The sequence below is a fragment of the Scophthalmus maximus genome, chromosome 5, assembly GCF_022379125.1.
Source record: "Scophthalmus maximus strain ysfricsl-2021 chromosome 5, ASM2237912v1, whole genome shotgun sequence".
NCBI classification, from domain to species: domain Eukaryota; kingdom Metazoa; phylum Chordata; class Actinopteri; order Pleuronectiformes; family Scophthalmidae; genus Scophthalmus; species Scophthalmus maximus.
In genome coordinates, this window is record NC_061519.1 from 12,082,717 (window position 1) to 12,098,236 (window position 15,520).

General features: G+C 47.1%; 2 protein-coding genes across 4 annotated transcripts; one reads left to right on the forward strand and one right to left on the reverse strand.

The window, feature by feature from the left end:
* The first annotated feature begins 33 nt into the window (after nucleotides 1-33).
* LOC118310764 (importin-13-like) lies at nucleotides 34-9,738 on the forward strand. Of its 3 annotated transcripts, none has more exons than XM_035634024.2 (21): nucleotides 34-561; nucleotides 1,188-1,313; nucleotides 1,495-2,135; nucleotides 2,218-2,358; nucleotides 2,493-2,634; nucleotides 2,737-2,903; nucleotides 3,119-3,239; nucleotides 3,342-3,489; nucleotides 3,605-3,786; nucleotides 3,890-3,916; nucleotides 4,043-4,177; nucleotides 5,249-5,395; nucleotides 5,540-5,620; nucleotides 5,753-5,890; nucleotides 6,013-6,109; nucleotides 6,186-6,238; nucleotides 6,398-6,464; nucleotides 6,870-6,928; nucleotides 7,036-7,125; nucleotides 7,305-7,486; nucleotides 9,150-9,738. In XM_035634024.2, the coding sequence occupies exons 1-21, from the start codon at nucleotides 490-492 to the stop codon at nucleotides 9,202-9,204; spliced, it is 2,871 nt and encodes a 956-aa protein (XP_035489917.2). In that variant the 5' UTR covers nucleotides 34-489; the 3' UTR covers nucleotides 9,205-9,738. The 3 variants fall into 3 exon arrangements, with proteins under 3 accessions (XP_035489917.2, XP_035489916.2, XP_035489918.2); XM_035634023.2 differs by lacking the exon at nucleotides 9,150-9,738 and adding an exon at nucleotides 7,951-8,324; XM_035634025.2 differs by lacking the exon at nucleotides 9,150-9,738 and adding an exon at nucleotides 7,651-7,932.
* fzr1b (fizzy/cell division cycle 20 related 1b) lies at nucleotides 8,312-14,695 on the reverse strand. The gene is made up of 14 exons (XM_035634027.2): nucleotides 14,506-14,695; nucleotides 13,908-14,113; nucleotides 13,606-13,707; nucleotides 12,725-12,788; nucleotides 12,468-12,595; nucleotides 11,648-11,730; nucleotides 11,366-11,549; nucleotides 11,190-11,255; nucleotides 10,983-11,085; nucleotides 10,624-10,805; nucleotides 10,234-10,467; nucleotides 9,526-9,630; nucleotides 9,182-9,274; nucleotides 8,312-8,919 (listed from the first exon to the last, which is right to left on the reverse strand). Exons 2-14 carry the CDS (start codon nucleotides 13,983-13,985, stop codon nucleotides 8,878-8,880), a joined length of 1,464 nt encoding a protein of 487 aa, XP_035489920.1. The 5' UTR covers nucleotides 13,986-14,113; nucleotides 14,506-14,695; the 3' UTR covers nucleotides 8,312-8,877.
* Between the last annotated feature and the right edge of the window lie 825 nt (nucleotides 14,696-15,520).

Genomic DNA, 15,520 nt, shown 5'->3' on the forward strand with positions numbered 1-15,520 from the left:
TCGCGTCCGCATCCATTCCGAACCGAAACGCATCCGTTTGCAGTCGCTCCTGCTCCCGCCGCTCCAGGCGGTTGCCGGTGCGTCAGAGGCGCAGTTGCCTGCGTCAGGACGCGCGCACCGCAAGTTTTGCACCGTGCTCGTTTGTCGCTGCCGGTGCGTGGAACGGGTTCAGGGGCAAGCCGAAGCCTGAATAAGTGTGATGGGTTTGCTGGCGCGTAATAGTGTGGAGACAACAACTTTTCCCCCCAGGCCCCCACAGGTCAGTGGGCTGTGTCGTCACGCCCGAGCGCACTGCCCACATGTGTACTGTGTAGACAGCTGAGTGGAGTGACCCGCCGCGTCCTCTGTCAGCAACGCTGGGAAGGACAGTGGACAGCTCGCTCTGATCATCCGGGTTTTTTTTTTCTCCCATCGATCAAAGGGTTTGATTTCTTCTTCTGAGGGATTTTTCCAGGGGGCAACGGGGAGACACCTTCAAAGTTGCGCCAGATGGAGCGTCCGGCCAACCCGGGGGCAGACAGCCCGGTGGAGTTGGAGTTAACGGTGGAGAATGTGGAATCGGTGAGTGACAGTTGTTGTCAGTAACCATCCTGTATTTTTTCTAAAATGAAAATGTGGTGTATTCAAGCCCGCAGATGCAGCTTCTCTAATTCCACTCAAAACACTGGTGCTCATTTGAAAACACACCCTTGTAAAAAAAAAACACACATAAAAAATAAAACAAAGAGGAGCTGCTGCTTCAGCTCATATTGATATGGAAATATATGTTTTCTTTGATCCAATAACTCAGGTAATAGCATAGGGGGAGATGAGACAGACTGGACTTTTTGTAAGGCGATACCGGCCATAAGCATATGCTGTCCTAATAATAACTAACACCATGTGCTCTGGATTAGTTGCCAAGACAACACATTTTTCTTTACCCTATTCAGACAATTAGTCATCCAGTATGCACGATTATTAATGCATGGGCGAAATTGCAGCTCTGCAATTAACTCTTGTACATGTATGAGCAGGTGCCTGCCACACCCCCCCAGGCAATATAGATGGAAAATAGGGGGTGGGAGGATTAATTGATCTATTTTTACGCCCCCACCCCCTCCCATCAATATTGGACAGTGTCCTTATACCTATCGTTGCATTATCGTCATAGTTCTCCTTTCATTCCCTTGTCCTAACTCCTCCAGGCTCTCTACCAGCTTTACTTCGATCCGGACATGGAGCGTAAGAATGTGGCCCAGGAGTGGCTGACCCAGGCCCAGGGCTCTGCGCAGGCCTGGCACTTCTGCTGGGCCCTGCTCAGCCCGGACAAGGTCTGTTAGCCGTCGGTTTATTCCGCAATCTCTACAACGATACATTTCACATTCCCAACCTAAACTGCTGAAGAACATCATGCAAGCGTTTATGTGGTTAAAGTTGTGATTCAGAGCAGGAGACACGTGGATGTTTTCATCTGTGACAATGTCTTCATAACGAGAGACTGTCGCTTTGCAGCTGCCAGAGGTTCAGTTTTTCGGCGCCAGCACCCTCCACACCAAGATCTCCCGTCACTGGAGCGACCTACCCACGGACCAGCACGAGGGCCTCAGGATACAGCTCCTCGACCACATCCTGCGCTTCTCCTCGGGGCCCAAAATGGTGCTGACCCGTCTGTGTGTGTCCCTGGCTTCCATGGCTCTCAACCTGATCCCCCAGGCGTGGCTGCAGCCGGTCGCGGACATGGTGAGGGCGTTCCAACCGCAGAAACCTGCCTCCGAAGGTGGCCCCGGCGCGGAGGCCTCGCAGGACCCCCACGCGCACTGCCTGGCGCTGCTGGAGCTCCTCACCGTACTCCCGGAGGAGTTCCAGAGCAGCCGGCTGGCTCAGGCTCGCCGCACGCAGCTGAGAGAGGCCCTGGCCGGCGAGTGGGCGGTGGTGTGCCCCATGCTGTGTCAGCTCCTTCAAAGCCAGGACTCGTCGAACCGGGTGAAGGACAAGGTGCTGCGCTGCCTGTCCAGCTGGGTGGCGCTGGATGTGCCACTGGGGGAGAGTCATGAACTGGTCCAGGAATGTTTCACGGCACTGTCCGACCCGGAGCTGTTTGACACGGCCGTGGAGACGATAGTCGACGCCATATCACAGCCTGACTGCCAGAGGTGAGAAACGCTGCCGGGTCACAAGGTCACAAAGTCACGGCTTTCATTTTTCAGGTGTGTGAACGAGAACGCGTGTGCGCAGGTACGTCGACGCTCTGGTGAGCCTGATGCCTCTGGTGCTGGGGCTCCATGACCAGCTGAAGGCAGCGGTCCAGGACGGGGACATGGAGACCTCACATGGTATCTGTCGCATCGCTGTTGCTATGGGAGAGACACACTCCAGGTGCACATAGATGCACACACACACACACACACACACACACACGTACACAACCTCAACCCATAACCTTGCCTCAGTATCTGACTATAATATATATATATTTTTTAATTCCGGATCGTTGTGCTTTTGTATGACAGGGTTTTGTTGGAACAGGTGGATCACTGGCAAGAGTATCTGGCTCTGGTCAACATGATTCTGTACTGTACTGGTATCCCTGGTCATTACCCGGTCAGCGAGACCACCAGCTCCCTCACACTCACCTTCTGGTACACTCTGCAGGTGACTGGTAGCATTTTTGTAGATTCTGAGCATTAAACATGTACGTGTATTTTTGTCGGGCAGGTTTTTTGTCGTTCTCACCATTATGTCCTGCGTGTTCAGGACGACATCCTGTCGTTCGAGGAGGAGAAACAGGCGGTCTACCTGCAGGTTTACAGGCCCGTTTACTTCCAACTGGTGGACGTGCTGCTACATAAATCCCACTATCCCTCGCAGGAGGAATTCACATCCTGGTCTTCTGATGACAAGGAGCAGTTCAGAATCTACAGGTAAGAAGTTTTTAAGGACCCCTGACATTGGATTGTAGTCCTTCCTCTACGAGAAAGACTTTTGGCCTTGAGTGGACAAAAAGCAATTTTTTTTGGCTCCTCAAATTCTACAAGCACATTTCTTTTCCCCCCAAAAATAAATGTCTTCCTCATTTGGACGCTAAAAACGGAAGCTACAGATTGAGCTCTGGTTCCTCGTCTGTTGTGCTTCATAGGGTCGACATCTCTGACACTCTGATGTATGTCTATGAAATGTTGGGGGCGGAGCTGCTCAGCAACCTCTACGACAGGCTGGGCAGACAGCTGATGGACCCGCAACAGTCGGCGATATGGCAGGTAACTCGGTTCCTCCCTGACTTTGCGCAGATCTTGATATCTATTAGTGTTTCCTCCTCCTTCTCCTCCTCTGATCTGACGTCTCATCCCCTCCCTCTCAAGGACACAGAGGCCCTGTTATTCGGCTTCCAGTCCATCGCTGAGACCATAGATGTGAACTACTCCGATGTCATCCCCGGTCTCATTGGTCTGATTCCCAGAATCAACATCAGCAACGTTATGCTGGCCGACACCGTCATGTACACCATCGGTACCTGCCCAGATTCCTTTTCCTTTCTCGCACTTATCTTACAATGAATCTATATCTTTATGTTTTTACCTGTGTTTCATTTGATGCTCTTTTTCCCCCCACACCGGTTGCTCAGGATCCCTGGCTGAGTGGCTGGCGGACCACCCGGTGATGCTGGGTGGCATATTACCCATGGTGCTCCAGGGTCTTGTGAAGGCAGAGCTGTCAGTGTCCAGCGTATCCACTCTGAAGAGGATCTGCAGGGAGTGTAGACACGACCTCGGCCCCTATGCTCCGGACATCCTGTCCGTGTCCCAGGTCAGACACTCGGCCTCACCTGATTAAAAAAAAGAAAATCATTGTGTAAAAAGTGCACAAAGTGATGACGTATCGGCACTCATCTGTGTTTTTTTGTCCGTAGGATGTCCTGGTCAAAGAAATCCATAAGGTGAGTAAAAAGCCTTTGACATTTTCCCAGTTCCATCTCATTCTGCGGATGTGCCCACCACCGCTCTGAGGACACGCCCTGTGTGATGTGCGCCGTCTGTGTGTTGCCGTGCGTGTCTGTGTGCAGAGCAGCCAGTGCATGTGGCTGATGCAGGCCCTGGGCTTCCTGCTGTCGGCCTTGCCCGTCGACGAGATCCTGGGCAGACTTCACTCTCTCATCACGCCTCACGTCCAGCGGCTGGACACACTGACCCAACACGAGGTATAGTGCGTGTCACGAGCAACTCATGCAACTTTAAAAACTGAAATCAAATAGAGGTGCTTGTCCACTATCACCCCCCCTACAACATGGCTTCCCATTTTAAGCAAACATTAAAATATTTATACCTAAATAAGTCAAATTCATGGTTAAAATCTTGTGTTTTTCTATAATTAGTTTTGAGAACTAACAAACAAACAAATGGAGCAATAAGCAAACAATCTCACTACTGTCGTCACACTTGGCTTCACACACGCTGCTAAATCCTGAATATTGCATGAAAGTATGTGGCGTCAGCAGAAGCGCACGCTCCAGGAAATAGTGAACCGTTTATGGTCTATATTAAATCATGCTTTGACTACCTTAAATTATGGTACATTTAAAAATACCACTTCGTAGTATTAGTCAGTGGCTAAAAAGAAATAGCAGTATCTTTTAAATAGCATTTGAGTGCACACAATATTTTTAAATATCAAATACCAATTCAGTTGTTATTTTGGGTATTCTTGGCATGTTTATTTACACGTTTAATTAATAATTATTACAGTTAATGAAAGTATTATTTTAATCATTTAAATGTCAATACACCATAGCCTTTATGTGAGTATTTGATTAGTAAATGGATTTGAAGGATTAGCGTTAAAAAGATGGTAATTACATGTTCAAATATTAAAAAATTTGTATATCTGAATACACTGCTCAAATATTTAAGTGTATTTGATTTCACAATAAATTAGTACAATGTAAATTCATACGAGAGTTTACTGTATACTGTAAGTAGATTTACATTTTTTTTGTAAATATACGTTTCCTGGGAAATTTAATATGCATAAATATTGATCATGGGTTTACTTGAAAAATTAAGTAGGGGTGTAACGATTTGGGAGCCAAGATCAAAACCACAATATGAATGTCCGCAATCTAATATATCAGATATCACATTACAGGAAGATGCCAATATTGTCTGTTGTTTAATTATCTCGACTGCAGACCAACCCAGGCACGTTCAAATCACAGTTTGCCGTCGGCGAGAGGCTCCATATCAAAATCCAGCCACTTTGTCTCCCTCTACAGCCCGATCCCAGTGACAAACAGTCCATCGTCCACATCCTGGGCCTGCTGTCCAGTCTCTTCACCACTCTGGACATCAACAGACAAGCGGACGACCTGGAGCCAGCAGCCAGTCCCAGACTCCCCCCCTCACAGACCACACAACACCCAGTGAGTTCAGCTCAAAATAGCAGCATGCAACACTTTTATACCAGCGTACCACTAACTCTCCTATCACATATCATACCACTGAAATACTTAATTTTAGTATTTGACATTAAATACATTTGAACGGTCGGTATTCAATGTTTTCAGGTTGTGGTTGTGCTACAACAAGTGTTCACACTGATCCAGACCATCCTCAGCAAGTGGCTTGACGACTCGGAGGTAGTGGAGGTAGGAGGGCTTTTATTGCTCGCATTAATATGTATGTGTATGTAGTCGTGTGTGTGTGTGTGTGTGTGTGTGTGTGTGTGTGCATTTAATGACTCCCACTCACTCACTCAACTCTCCACTTGCCCCCTGCAGGCAGTGTGTGCCGTATTTGATAAATCCGTGCGAACCCTCCTACACGATTTTGGGCCTATGGTGGCTCAGCTGAGTGAGATGCTGGCGCAGATCTACAGCGCCTTCCCACAAGCCTCTGCACTGGACCTGGCACGGCAGGTGCGCCCCCCCCCCCCCACACACAGATCAGGGCCTTTAAAAAACCCCACCTTTATCCCTCCAACTGCAATATATGCATTTGCGAACAGTTTTTCACTCTCTCTCCCTCTTTTTGCTGGCAGATGGTTCACATATTCGCTGGAGACGAACATCACATCTCCAACATCAGAGGCCTGAGCGAACTGTTGACTTCAGCCACACTCGCCATATTTCAGCAAGGTGATGCAAACACATTTTTTACTTCTTCTTTTTAAGACATTGCTTTTCCTTTGCTCATCTTACGTTTATTTTACAGGTCCACGGGAACATCCTGATATCGCAGAATCATTCATGCACCTTCATGCTCAGGTTGGTCAAACGCACTTGTCCGTTTTCTGCACATGAATACAGATGCAATCATTTCCCGACTACAGATGAAATCATTTCCTGACTACAAATGAAATCATTTCCTGACTACAGATGAAATCATTTCCTGACTACCAGTACGTGTGTGTTCTTGACCATTAGATTCTTAAAAGGAAGCCTGAGTTCTACCTGTCCGATCAGCTGGACAAAAAAGCACTGTTTTACTGTGGTGAGTATTTTCACCTGCTCGTCATTCTCACAGATATGCACAAATTTGTACGTCTATAATAGTGAATCTCCAAAAAACATTTTATGAAATGTATCGGATTACCATATTATTTTACTATATCATAACTGATTACAATTAAATGATTTGCATGATTTTACTCCTTTTAAATGTTTAGTGTGATGCATTCTATGGTCACATTAAATGTTGGTGCGATTATTAACGTGGGCACGTTGCGTTACGTCCAACACACATTTTTAGGACCAATTAACGCAGGGAAACAAGACCCGACAAAGGTTTCACTTTTTTCTCACAGGTCAGCCTGGGCCGTTCACATTTGTGTGTCTCGTTAGCTAAAGCAAACAATAATAATTAAACTATAATAAATAATTATCCTGTTTTCTCCAGGGATTCTATCGCTGCAGTTCCCGGAGACGCCCACAGTGAAAGCTGCCAGTCTGTTCTTCGTAAGTTGAGCCTGACTGTTAAAGGTTCATTTCACCATATTTGTTTTCTGTCTAAATACAACAAGTCAGGTCATAGGTGCTTGTTATGTCTGCCCTGTGCCCGGCAGACAGAGCTGCTGCCTCGCTGTAAGGACATGCCGTCTCTTGGTGAAGTGTTGCAGAGGGATGGGAAGCTCCTGACGGAGACCATACTCCAGGTGAAGACACAGGGCGTGAAAACCAGATGGAGAAATGGGAAATTCTTACCCTCTCTGTCTCTTTAAAAAACTAAACTATTAGCTTAGTAGTTTAAATCCAGTGAATGCATTTCCCTCCCAAGGATTTTGTCTCCGAACCGTAATATTAACACACTGTCCGCGCGTTATTCCCGTCTCAGGCGGTTGGGGGCGGCTCTCCTCGCAGCCTGACCGAGCCTTTCTCCGAGGTGCTGCTGAGTCTAAACAGTCACTGTCCAGCTCTGTTGGCCCAGTGGCTGAAGGAAACACTACAGACCCCAGGGTTCCCCTCTGCCCAGGTCTCCACGGAGCAGAAACACACCTTCAGTCAGCAGCTTCTGAGGTAAGAACTGATCCGTGACGCTATCAGAGACGAACAAGCCGTTGTACCCAATATTGTGATTTTAACAAAGGTCCACTCGACCGAACGGAACGCTGCTGCAGAGATGAGATTCGTGCCTGTGATCAGTGACTTTTGGGGTCATTTTTATGCCTTTATTGTGATAGGGATTGTGAAGACAAACAGGAAGTGTGGGGGAAGTGAGTAAGGGAATGCAGCCATGGACGCACCTCTCAGGTGATTTACACCCATGTGGTCTGTGTACTAGACACTCACCTATCACGTTTGCCACAATTGCAGGCTCAACTGGGGAATTAATAAAAATAGATTCAAAAAAAGGAAAATACAATAAAATCATTAGCCCATTATAGGAATCAGGTGCTGCTCATGGTGCTGAATATTTAAGACGTTTGTGATTATGTCAGTCAGTAATGGTTTTTCTTTTTACATCCACTTCTGTCTTCCAGGGAGCAAAGCAACAAGCGTCACGTTAAGGAGATAGTGAGGGAGTTTTCTCTGCTGTGTCGAGGCCTGCAGGGGTCGGGATTCTCAGAGTACTAGTCTGAGCTGCCGGTGTGTGATGCACCCGACTTTTCCTTTTACTCAGTGGGTTGCTGAGGGCGGTCAAAAACAAAGTAGGCAAAAAACTAGACTGAACCAAAGCGGAAGCGCAGAGGGAGTGGACTATTATGAGGAATGAGCCTCTGTGCAACATGATTGTAACGAAACACCGTTGTCGGCCCAAAAGGAGGATGAAATGAAAACAGGTTTCACAAGGATACACACGGATTCAAACCGCCGACGACAGACAAAACACCAATAAACAGATTCTTTCTTTCCAGCTGCACGAGCAACTGTGTGAGTGTGTTCACGCGTTTATTGTTTTTCCTCTGTTGTATACCGCTGTCGAGCATTATTCACACATTATCAAAATATAGAAACCCTCCCCACCCGAACAAGACTTCTTCTTCTTCTCCTCCTCCTCCTTCTTTCTGCTATGAGGCAGATCCGTTTAAAAATGTGACGCCGTTACATGATAGAGCTCAGATCTCTTGTAGATGTGTATTTCTGCTAATAGATAGTAAAACAATTGAATCACTTACTGTACACAACGGAAAAGAAAAACACGACCCACCTTTTTTTAGGCAGAAAACAGGTCCTGACAATAGGCTGCTTATTTGTCTTTTTTTTTTACCAGTGACATCACTGTGAGGGATGGCAGTTGAAGTTCGGTTTGAAGTTGAGGCTGTAGAAAAAAGCGGACTTGAGGGATTGCCGTCTTATTGTCGTTGTGGAGGACTTTGCCGTGACGAGCAGGGCGGAGTGGCCGGTCCGTGAGCGTCGCTGTGTGATAGTACAGTCCAACCACAGCTGAGTCTTCACGGGGCCGCTCACTATCGTATTCGCGTGAAGAGATTCAGCACCGACTTTGATTCCTGAGGGACAACGACCATATTTAAACATCACAACATGTCAAATTGTCCTTGAATCCACATTTGGTATTATCTATCCGAGGGTGAAATTACAGAATTTTAAGTGAGATATTATATAGTCTGTTATTTACTTGTGATTTCAACTCTTAAAGCTGCTGTTTCATCACCACAAAGTCCTCAGTGTTTTACAGAGAGCCTGGAATTAAGACTAATATTTTCCTGACCTCATTCAGTAAACTTCCTGCAAATGTGAAATGCACCGTACCTTGGTGCAGCGCGTCTTGCTGAAGACGTTCCAGAAACGCAGCGTCTCATCCCCAGCTCCAGTTACGATGGCTTCCCCGTCGGGCGACACCGCCTGCGGAGGGAGGATGAAAGGGTGAAAACGATGATATTGTCCGTTTTTCTTTGGGAACAGGACATTCAACATACTCAGAAAAAGCTCAACGTTACTGGAAATCAGAACTAAAGGAGAAACGTGGGCGCATGATGAGTACATTTTGTAAAATTTTATGAGCTCTTACTTTAAATAAGATTTTTCTAAATGCAGGACTTGAAAACTCTGGACACGTGTATTGCATACAGTGTCATGTGAACATGCCGCCTCACCAGATACAGCACTCTGTACGAGTGTCCTGTCAGCTTTGCCACCTGCGTTAGTGACGGATACTTCCACACCAGGATCTGGTTCTGAGAGTAGCCATGAGTGCTCACCTGGAAACAGAGAAATGGATATTAAATATGAAACAAATGTGGAAAAAGAAAAACACATTTTTCTGCTTGGAATTATGTTGTGTTGTATTAAACTGTGTTATGATGAAAGATGCTCTCTAATGTTTTAGTTCCCACACAGTTGAATCAGCACCTTTCTGATACTTTACCAACAAAAACTGAACATCTGAATCATGATTTACAGTCGATCGCTAATGCAGAAATACTGTATAGGATTATATGTAATTCTGAATAACTGGAAAACTATGTATATATTAACTAGTCCAATTCAAGTAATTCAAGGCCTTTTTACGTCAGACTATCCAGACTTCATTGCCAGATACTGTCCAAACATCTCTATTACTTGTTTTCTGATAATGTTTTACATTTTCACACCATCCAGCCTTATAGTAATAACATTAAACATGGTATTTGGCTGTTGTGTGATTACATGTTCTTTTCATTACATTTGATTGATTACTATGTTGTCGTTAATCCATAGCTACTTGATCACGCGGACTACTCATTCACGCAGAAAATATCTAAAAATATCTGCGCACACTGTCTCCAGGGTGGTACGTGTGTGTGTGTGTGTACGCCCCTCACCAGTTCATTGGCGTGTTTGGACCATGCCAAGTTGCAGACCTGGGAGCCGGTGTCCGTGCTCTGCAGCGCCTGACCTGTCAGTGTGTTCCAGAAGCGCAGGCAGCGGTCGGCTGTGCCGCCGCCCGACGCCAGCAGCCCGTGCTGGTGGGGGGACCAGGCGATGGCCTTCACCGCTGCCAGGTGGTCGCTGTACTGCTGCACGGGTAGCAGGCTGGAGCTGTTCCACACCAGCAGCTGGCCGGGAAAAAGACAGGAGCTTCAGGGCATCGTATATTGTTCACCTTAGTAGTATATTCAAGCTGATCTCATGATGCTGCCACAGAAGGACTTGGAGAAATAACCAGCTAATTTCCTCGAAAAGGTTTTGTTAACGCTGTTCAATCCTCTCACCTTGTTGTCGTTGCCTCCGGACGCGAGGTGCTGGTGGTCAGGAGACCATTTGAGACCACATACTTCCTGCCTGTGACCTTGCAGCCTCCTCTCAGCCGACGGCGGGGTTCGGATGTCCCGCTGGAGGATCACTCTGTCGCGACTCCCCGACGACAGCTGCTCCCCGTTCCATGCCAGGGCACCTTTGGCACAAAGGGTGGGAGGGGGAGGGGTCGCATATTTCACCGTTGCTATAAAATATCCATCTGCTATTGCTTATGTGACACATGACACACGTTCGTTGCTACGATATACGCAGCACAAAAAAAAGATAACAGCTGAAGTTTAAATTATTATCAGGTCATTCTCCTCCGACTGACCGACTCGGGCAGAGTGACCCTCCAGACTGGTCAGCTTCCTCCCTCCAGTTGCGTCCCAGATCTGAACGTAGCCCTTGTGGGTTCCAACAGCGACCAGACTTCCCTAATACAGCCAGAGAAATCAACCTTTTAGAAAAAACTATTTTCCCCATACGCCTGCGATTATGACACACGAATAAGCTTGTAGGTTCAGTTCTGGCAGCTCACCCTCTCATTCCAACAAACTGACGTGACAGAGTCTCCATCTACTGAAAGGTCACATAACCTTGTCACCTGTTGAGACAAGTGACAAAGCACATAAATGTAGCAATTTTTTCATTTCTCTTAGATGTTTTCTTTCTTCTCCCAGACTGTAAATGTATGTCCTGAGTTCCTCCTCTCACCTGGCTGGTGCAGGCACTCCACAGGTAGACGCAGGCCCCCAGGCCGACACTGAGCAGGTTGCCCGCTGACCAGTCTACCAGGTTGAGGTAGAAGTCGTCCTGCAGCTCTGGAGCGTCCAGCACTTTGAAGGGGATCTTGGAGATCTTTCGGGCTGGTTTACGAGGAGAGCGGAGCAGCTTGTGACTGAAGAACCATCGAGAAGAAACAGAGAAGGTTTACAAAAACCAGCAGTGCTTAAGCACCAATTCCGTTCAGGCTGCAGTAAAGGCGGCATACTGTACCTCTTGTTACTAAGTGGAGAAAGGGAGTATGGTGAGACTTCATTGTCACTATCGAAAGGCACTCTCTTAGCGTGGACAGTGTACTGCAGAGAATGAACACAGAGCGTCAGGGTTTTCTTGTTTTCTTTTTAACAATTGATTTTTTTCACTTAAAGGGTTAGTAAGGGATTTTGGAGAAAGCTTGATTTTTTAATTTTCCGCGAGTGATGTTTACAAACTGCACACACAGTGTTGTGTTGTGTTGTGCAGTCCACACCATTTTGTTTTTGTTTTCAATTTAAAAAACAATTCTACAACAGGTGCTTTTTTTCTGGCACGCACACAGAAACGACATCTAGGAGGTGCCTCGCCGTGAGGAGACATCCGCTGAATTATACAAAATGTGTATTGGTTTAAAATCGCTTACTGACCCTTCAATCAGTGGGGAAAAAAGATTAATAGAAAAATAAAATTCCTATTTTTCTTTATGCTGCCTTAATTAATGACAGTTGTGGCTCAATATTAATTTCTCACATTGTTGTTCATATGTGTATTATCACATATTTCTGAATTGAATTGAATTTTCAATTTGTAGCTTTTTCTGATGAGTTGTATATAAAATGATGACGATGATAAGTGTTTTTAATTTCAGATATCTATTGATCAGTGACCACGTGTAAAGATCTGTGGAAAATTGTCTTAGAGGGATGGACACACAACATCAGATCTTCATGCTACCTTGTGTTTCCAACATTATTTCCAGATTTACAACTTCCTCATGATGTAGTCAGTTTGAGTGGCGTCTGGAACCAAATGACTGTGGAATTGAACAGGCTCCTACCCTAAAAAGGCTGTGAGAGTCTTGGGAGAGGACTGCATGCCGCCGGTCGTCTGTGTGAGGGTCTGGCACCGCCTCTATCCCCGCCCCCAGCAACTCATTCCTCAACAGGGCGGCATACGCCACGGTGTCTGTGGATGTGGTGATGGAAAAACACAGCAGGTGGAGAGAGTAAAGTCAAAATTAAAACATTGCAACTGCTAGAAATTAGTAAGTACATATGCGACTTTGCATCCAAGAGTCCGCTGAGGATTTCTGACCTTTGCTCGAATCGGAACTGGCGTCCTTTGCTTTATGGTTCTGACTGGGAGAGCGGCAGTTCTCCTGTGGAGACACAGTGTCACACAGATTACTGAGCTGTGGCTGTTTTTGTGACTAAAAGGGTCATTTATGCTCAACATTAGACACATATACGGTCTGAGTGTCCCGTCCGCACTCTGCGTTCATGTCGTCCACATTTCTCCACTTCTTCTGAAAGCTTACAGATATAGGACGAAACGAAGCAGTACCACTGGAAATCGTGGGGGGGCAGTGAAGCCAATAGCTCAAGCAAGACATCCACAGGACACGAAGAAGACATTTTCAACAACGGCAGAACTTTTTAAAGGAGAGACTTTGCGAGTTGGCAAAGACACTACAAACATCTATGTGACATTACATGAAGCCAGGCAGCCGGGAGTGGATGGACAGAATTTACATTTGTCTTGACCAGTTTGACTCTGCACTGCCCTCTGGTGGATGAATTGCTTAACGACTGTGCCAAAGTATACAGGAAGCACGGAAGTCTGTGACGGTTACATTGTTTGAAACGGGACACATCTCTTTCCATACGTACAGGCAGCGTTAATGGGCCTTGAAGCCCCAGTGTGTAATTTTTGTAATTTTCTGGCGGAATCCAGTGGTGGCGGCGCACCGTTGATTCCATTTCCGGTTTCCGTCAGCGTCTGAAAATCTATCGCGACTGCATCTTATTCTGGGCCGTTTTATGCAACAATGACGTAACAAACATGGCGACTCACACGGAGGTCGGGTCCACCTCACGTAATCAGTCCTTTGTTGTAGGTGATTATACACATATGAACACACAGTTATGGACAGTATATTCAATATAGAAGACAAGTGAGAGGAATGAGCTGCTCACGTTAGCGTAGTGGAAGTTGATGCTCCAGTTGCTTCCAGCTCGGGTGGGAATGAAGCGGTCCCCCGACTTCACACTGACAGGACTGCAGGAGGCACTCACACACTGGGCCGGACAGAGACGGACACGTAAAACCAATTTAAGCAGGGTTATAAACATTTTGGTGGAGAGGTGGCCCTGGGAGATATTTTTCAAGGGGGGCCGTGAAATTCATAGCAACACCCCTGCTCATACCACACACACACACACACACACACACACACACTGTCACACTGTCACTCAGCTGCCTGTTACATGCGCCTCACCTTCGACAGGCGGGCCTCTGTCGGCACGTTCTGGTGGTTTATCTGCCTGAGCAGCCGCCTCTCGTACTCCTGGTCCATCTCTTCAGGGGCCGACGAGCAGCAAGGGCCGCCCCCCACCCCCCTGCAGGCTGCTGCCCTCCCCGCCCCCCTTCAAACCTGCGCTCCCTCGCGGCGAGGCGACCACTGGCAGCAGAGGATGCCCATGTCTGTGAAAACACGGGTTGGCGAGATTCAGACGAGAAATCACCGACAGAGAGAGAGAGAGAGAGAGAGAGAGAGAGGGAGAGAGAGAGTCCGGATGTGCGACCAGCTGCTGTTGCTGGGTGCACACACACACACACACACACACCGATGGCCTGGTCACACTGCTATGTGTGCATTTCAGCGCACTACGGTTTGCGTAACCGTTCTCGGCACATGTTTTCGAGAGCAAACTAATAGAAAACAGACATCTATTAAAGTTAAAAAAAAAAAAGCCCAAGGAGCCTCGCGGCGCGGCTGTCACCGCCGCACCGTTGTCATGGCATCATCGCTCGCGCGCACAACAAGCCCCTTTAAAAAGCGGCGACCACCGACTGACCGACGACGCGTTCCTTACCGACGGACACGGACGCTCAGGTGACCAAAGCGGCCGCCATCTCTGGTTTTGGAAACGGTCGGTCGGGCGCCGCGGCGCGGGTGAAGCCGTCGTCGCTCTCTGCCAGGTGACAGCGGCGCGTCCACACGCCAGCGCCACTCGCTTGGCGTTGTTTATGTTCGCGTCAAAGATGGCGGACAGAATCAGCTGTAGCAGAGATTCTCCGCTTGCCCCCCCCTTGCTGTTTGACAGCACTCAACAGCGACGCCCGCCGGCCACACACGCGCACTGCGATTGAAGTCGCTCTGTGGTGTTGTTCCCCGCGTGGCCAAAGGGTGTCGCTGCTGCGCTGCGAAAAGATAATTCAGCTTCAATGCGCCTATAACATGTTGTCAACCAGGTTTTCATTTACTCGGCGAGGTTTTTCAGCTTCATACATTTGGTTTTGATGTAAAATGTTGTTGCAAACTGATGTACGATAAAACAGAGCCTGTTATGTAAAATACATAACAGAAAATAAGTCCATATTTCGTGCAATGAAAGGCCTGAATGGGCTTTCCATATTTTGCCACCTTCATTTAACATGAGAGCGCAACTTGTGTCAAAGGCAGTGTGATCAAAATCACTTCCAATACTTACTGACGATAAATTTATTTTTGCAATTATCATATTATTTTTACACTCACAGTATTGGTGTCTGTGGCCAACATACACAGACAACCAACCGTTCACTCTCACATCCACACCTATCGTCAATTTAGAGTCTCTGATTAACCTAACCCCAATCTGCATGTCTTTGGATTGTGGGAGGAAGCCGGAGCACCTGGAGAAAACCCAGGCAGACACAGGGAGAACATGCAAACTCCACACAGAAAGACCCTGGATGGTCTGTTGGTTGGTTTAACCTTCTTGCTTTGAGGCTCCACTCAAGAAGTATGAAGGGAAAATAGTTCCCCTAACCATAATGAACCCCAAAAAGCCCTGGATTCTGCTGTAAATATGCATTGAAGAACTTTTAAAAACCAACATCTTGCAT